Source organism: Nuphar pumila, chromosome 16, assembly GCF_984573655.1.
Source record: "Nuphar pumila chromosome 16, dmNupPumi1.hap1.1, whole genome shotgun sequence".
Lineage (NCBI taxonomy): Eukaryota > Viridiplantae > Streptophyta > Magnoliopsida > Nymphaeales > Nymphaeaceae > Nuphar > Nuphar pumila.
Genome location: NC_143264.1, coordinates 73,630,782 through 73,636,295, shown reverse-complemented (window position 1 = coordinate 73,636,295; position 5,514 = coordinate 73,630,782). Strand labels below are relative to the sequence as shown.

The 5,514-nt window shown below is 39.6% G+C and overlaps 1 protein-coding gene across 1 annotated transcript; it reads right to left on the bottom strand.

Moving 5' to 3' along the window:
* Positions 1–828: 828 nt before the first annotated feature.
* Positions 829–4,762, bottom strand: LOC149813576 (putative WEB family protein At1g65010, chloroplastic). The gene is made up of 3 exons (XM_089991333.1): positions 4,541–4,762; positions 4,000–4,222; positions 829–3,886 (listed from the first exon to the last, which is right to left on the bottom strand). The coding sequence occupies exons 1-3, from the start codon at positions 4,558–4,560 to the stop codon at positions 1,148–1,150; spliced, it is 2,982 nt and encodes a 993-aa protein (XP_089847459.1). The 5' UTR covers positions 4,561–4,762; the 3' UTR covers positions 829–1,147.
* Positions 4,763–5,514: the final 752 nt, after the last annotated feature.

Here is a 5,514-nt window from a genome sequence, read left to right as displayed (position 1 = left end):
AAGAAGAAGTTTTTGAAGAAAAGATTGGAACTAACCTGAAATTATTCGAGCCTCGAAGAAGAATCAGCAGTCTTGATTCTACGGGGTTTTGTCCCTGTCCTGCTCTGATACCATGATAGAAATGGCACTCTAGAACCGTGCCTTGCAACCACATGAGAAAATAAGAGAGAGAGAAGAGAAAGAGATATGTGAACAAGGGTAGTATCTCTTGCTGTCCACGCCCATATATATATATATATATATATATATATATATATATATATATATATCATCAGTGTACAATAATACCCCTGCACATAAGGGGTAATAACAATATACACTAAGGTACAGAAAGACTGAACTACCCTTACACGATAGTACATAAATATAATCTTAACATCCACAAGTGTAACATTTCATAATCTGAAAGTATGTCCAAATAACTCATCAATGCTGCTGCATATGGATTCACAAACTCCAAGATCTCTTTCACGCTAGAATGTAATTAATAGGAGTCTCCATCAAAGTAATCTCTCATCACCAAATTAGACTCCTTAATATTTAAAGGGAAAAAACAGACCCATCAAAATCTTCTCTTGGTGGATCTTTCAGAACGAAAAGTTAAACAGGGGCAAGAAGTAAACTACAACTGTCTATGCTTGATAGGTCATGTAATTTTCTGGCCCTCAACTGAAGCAAATTCACATTGCTCATAGAGACCTTATATCTACAAGAACCATGGAGCAATTGGACAAGTGAATGTTTCTCCAATTCGCGTCTTCCATACAGAAAATAGCAAGGTGAGAAGTAAATTACAACATGCCTGGTTCTTTCCTCAATTATCCATACAATTATGCAGATAGTACTGAAAAGGATCACCACAATAGGGAGAAAAAGGAAAGATTAAATACAATTCAGTTCTCATCTCTCTTCAATAAATAAGGAAAAAAGTAGAAGTCCAGAGAAAATTTTCACAAAATTAAAGAAAAAAAAAAACAGACATGAAACTAAACACAATGGTATTAGAACAGGCTGAAGTAGGTAATCACAAACAGAGGAAACACATCAATTTACAAACCGATCAGCTTAAAAAACACAGTATGACCAGAGGCACTGCAAAAGTTCACAGGTGACATATTAATATTCCATACCTGTGATTTTGCAGATGCTATTTATGGAAATTTTTCTTCTTCAACAGGCCTCCAAACTTATGCAATAATGCCTTCTTCTTCTTCTGATGCTGTTTTTGTGCTGAGTTTGCACTATCATCCACACTTTCTGATGCCAATCCATTTGTCTGGTTCAAACTATCAGAATCCATCTTCGGGTTGAAATCCTCATCCACAGATTCCGGCCAGTTACTCTGGGGTGACAAGACCTTGTCTTTAATCTTCCACTTATCCCATGATGAAACGTCAACATCCACCGAGTTAACTTCATCTTTGCCATTCTCATCGGCTTTCTCGTTGTCACCCTCAGATTGTGCTTTCAGCACTGATGGGACAACAGTGACAGAAACTATATTCTCCGGTTGCTTCTCTAGGCTACCAGAGGGAAGAAAGGATATAGGCTTCTCTTCAATCTTTTCCTCAGGTGTCTCATTAGCAATCTCAGCCTTTCTTGGAACTTCTAGTTCTAGACCATCATTCTCTTCAGTCAAAACTTTGTCATCTTCCTCAGCCTTTCGTGAAGTTTTCTCTTCTAACCGCTTCGAAAACTCTTCAATTTTCTCCAGAGCAGCAGCTTCTCTGGCAAGGAGTTCCTCATTTTCTTGTGTGATCCTTGCTAGCTCATTTTCTTTGTCATCTAAAATCTGCTTCGCCTTTTGTGAAGTTTTCTCTTCTAACAGCTTCGACAACTCTTCATTTTTCTCCAGAGAAGCAGCTTCTCTGGCAAGGAGTTCTTTATTTTCTTGTCTAATTCTTGCGAGCTCCTTTTCTTTGTCATCTAAAATCTCCTCAGCTTTTTGTGAAGTTTTGTCTTCTAACCGCTTTGACAACTCTTCAATTTTCTTCATAGCAGCAGCTTCTCTGGCAAGGAGTTCTTTATTTTCTCTCGTAATCCTCACTAGCTTATTTTCTTTGTCATCTAAAATCTCCTCGGCCTTTGAAGTTTTCTCTTCTAATAGCTTTGATAACTGTTCAAGTTTCTCCAGAGCAGCAGCTTCTCTGACAAGAAGTTCTTTGTTTTCCTGCATAATCCTGGCTAGCTCATTTTCTTTATCATCTAAGATCTTCTTCAACCGAAGGCTCTCGGATGTAGCATGTTCTGCAACCTGTTTTGCACAGGCCAGGTCAGACTTGACTTGGTTAAGAGAATTTTGCAGTTGGGCACCATCTCCCCTTGCCATTTGAGCTCCAGCCTCCACAACTTTAAGAGAATTAGCCAGCTTATCTGACTCTCCTTTAAGAACAATGATTTCTTCCTCTGATCGTTTAATACAATTCAAGAAATGAAGCTCCTTTTCATCCCAGTCTGCTTTTGAGCTTTGGAATTCAAGTTTGTTTCTCTCAGCAACAACTTTATAGTGTTCAATCTCCTTGTTCGCTTCATCCATCATGACCTTATGCTTCTCCTCCATTACTTGAAGAACTAGCGTCAAGTCGTCCACCTGGGACCTTGCTTCTGCAAGTTGGCCTTGAGTGGTAGCAAGATTTTCTTTTGCTTTGGTGGTTTCTGTAGAAACTTCATGTAAAACTGAAGCCAAATCATCCATTGCATCCTTGCTTTTCTCTTCTTCTTCTCTAGTTACTCGCAGCTCATCACTGAGTTTGATATTTTCCTCCATTAGGCTTTGAATTTTCAAAGCTGTTATTTTTTCATTCTCAAGAGCCTGTGCTTCCTCCTCCTCAATCCTCTCAAGCTCCTTTTTCAGAGATTTGATAGTCTTAGCCATTGAATCTGCTTCGAGTTTTGCAGTCTCAATTTTCCTATCTGATTTCTCCAGATCACCTCTTTGTTGCCCAAGCGACATCTCCAAACATTCAATGCTTTCTTTAAGTGAAACTATCTGAGCTTCAGCCTCTTGCAGAAATACATTGCTCTCTTCCAACTGCTTCAGCAATGAAATCACCGATTCATTTGCAGTTTTCTCAGCAGATTTTGCTTTCTCAATTTCATCTTCCAACAATTCAATCTTTTTCTTCTGCTCTGCTGCCAAATCAGTGGCTTTAGACTCTGAATTCTTGGCATCATTCAGTTGAAGTTTCAATCTTTCAATCATCCCTTCAGTTTCCACAAGTTTGGCTTTGGCCGTCCTTGCCTTCTCCAATTCTTGTTTTAATGAATTAATTTCAGAACCCAATTTGTCCACCAACTTGGAAGTTTCCATTTCTTTGGATTCCCACATTGCATCAATCGAAGCCTTTTCTTCACAAACCGCCAACCGAGAAGTGTGAGCATCATCCAATGCTTCCTTCATTTGATCCAATTCCCGAGTCAAAACCTCCATTTTCTTGGCATTCTCCTCTGCAATCTTCAGTGCGTCTTCAGCATGCAGAAGGGCCGAATTCTTTATTTCGGTGACCATGGCTAGTTCCCGCTTCATCCTGTCCACCTCGTGATTCGCGGAGAGCAGTGCCGATGCATCAGCAGCGTGCTGTTTCTTGACAAGTTCGACCTCCGACTGCCACTGCTCAATCTTCTGCACCATTTCGATGCTTGCCTGCTCCAATTCATCTGCCCGGAACTTCTCGATCTCGCAATTCTCCTCAGCTTGCTTCTGCAGAACAAACACTTCAGTCAGCTTCTCATTCGCTTCCTCGGCCTCTCGCTTCGCCTCCTTCAACTCTTCGATAGCCCGCGATTTCTCGACCTCGGCTTTCTCCAAGAGCTCCTTTGTCTTCCTCAGATCTTCCTGAACCACCCCCAACTGGTTCTGCAACTCCGATCCCTTCACAACTCGCTTCTGCACGAAAAACCCAAAATCGAAAATCAATGTGAAGCTATCCAATTTCGCGGAACCATCAAAATGTGAAGTGGGTTTTGGTTTGTGAAGGGCTTCAGGCTCCCTTTTCTCACCTCAGGCGTGGTGATTTTGGGTGATCGGCGTTCCAACGGTTTAGATTCCACAGATCTCGGCCGAGAATCGATCAATCTCGGCGACACATCGACCGAAAGCCTCCCAGGTTGAAGTGGAGAAGGCGAAGGATCATGTTGTTCAGACTTGTTTGCTGCCCTGCTCAATTTGGGAGCCTTAGGCGTAGCATCAGAGGTTTTGGGCAGCGTTTCATACAACCCAGTTCTGTGTTGTACGCAACATTCATCTCAGTACGAATTCTATAACCAACAAGAGAAACAACACAAATAACAAAATCTAGGCAAACCAACAAGGACCATCCAACCAAATCAGATAGAACATGCATTCTGGAATAAAACAAGAATCTAAACAACAGAAAAAAGATAGGAGATGCGAGGAAAAGTGAAACCCATCAATAAAAACCAAAGAAACAATCGAATGGGCCATGAGAAATGCATTCCACACACAAAATACATAAATCCAAATCAGATCTAAATGCAACAAACAAGATGACCAATAGGAAATGTATGAAAATGTACTCACTTGGTTCTTGAGGAAATCATTGTTGCGGATAATGAGCAACAGAATAGAAGTTACAAAAAATGGATGTTCTTTTCCTTGCTTTTTTTGCTATCTTCTTCTTCTGATTTCTGGAGTGCTAAAGCACCCACATTGTGGAAAGATGGAACTGTGAGTGGTAACCAACTCCTTTGTTGTCAGGGGTTCAATGGCAAAATGGCCTTCAATTGATCTGAATTTTTAGTCTTGTGTAAGTTGTGACCAAAGTGCAGGCAATATTCTGAACTTGTCCTTTCTGGTTTTTGGAAATTACTAGCCGTTCCCAATCTTTTTTATATGCCCGTAATGCCCACTAACTATCTGCATCCAGACCACATGTGGGTTTTGACTAGAACATATATGCGTTTTAACTTTTATAAGACTGCCTACTTTTATTTTGTCTTATATATTAATTGCATGTGGTATCTTGTTCTATACATTGTTGCAAGCAAGTTTCATGGGAATCTCAAGTTGTTCATCAACCACTTGCTTGTTTTAAAAACAAGCAAAATTTAACACTGAATAGGCCAAAGAATACTTTGGTGGTGTTTGGTTAAGAGGCATGTCACCCTACAGGGAAATATTACTAAAGATTGTTGAATGCCACTCAATGGTAGTACCAACTTTGAAGTTTGAGTTGTTCATAGTAGCTAGAAGCATGTGTAGTGTGTGATATATATCATGGGTCCCTGATAAATGAAATATGCTAAATGAACTTTTCAGATTTTTTTCTTGTTATTTTTAAATTTTGACCTTATAGATGTGATCTATGTATTTGATTTTATAGGGATCATCTCTTGAATTGTTGGATTCCTACCCATGGGTGGGTTTTTATAACGTTCCAACGGTCCAAAATCTTTGTAAATTTTTTAGGCTCCAAATATCATTTTTTTCATCAAAAATACATGATTCAGGTGTGAATTCCTAATAAATCAACTATACCCAACATATTTATGGGT

Bases quoted from the DNA above. Each gene is read 5' to 3' on its own strand.
- LOC149813576 (XM_089991333.1), bottom strand. From the start codon at position 4,560: ATGATTTCCTCAAGAACCAA. The intron at 4,223-4,540 runs GTGAGTACATTT...CGTACAACACAG, and splicing joins ATGATTTCCTCAAGAACCAA to AACTGGGTTGTATGAAACGC. The intron at 3,887-3,999 runs GTGAGAAAAGGG...TTTTTCGTGCAG, and splicing joins CCAAAATCACCACGCCTGAG to AAGCGAGTTGTGAAGGGATC.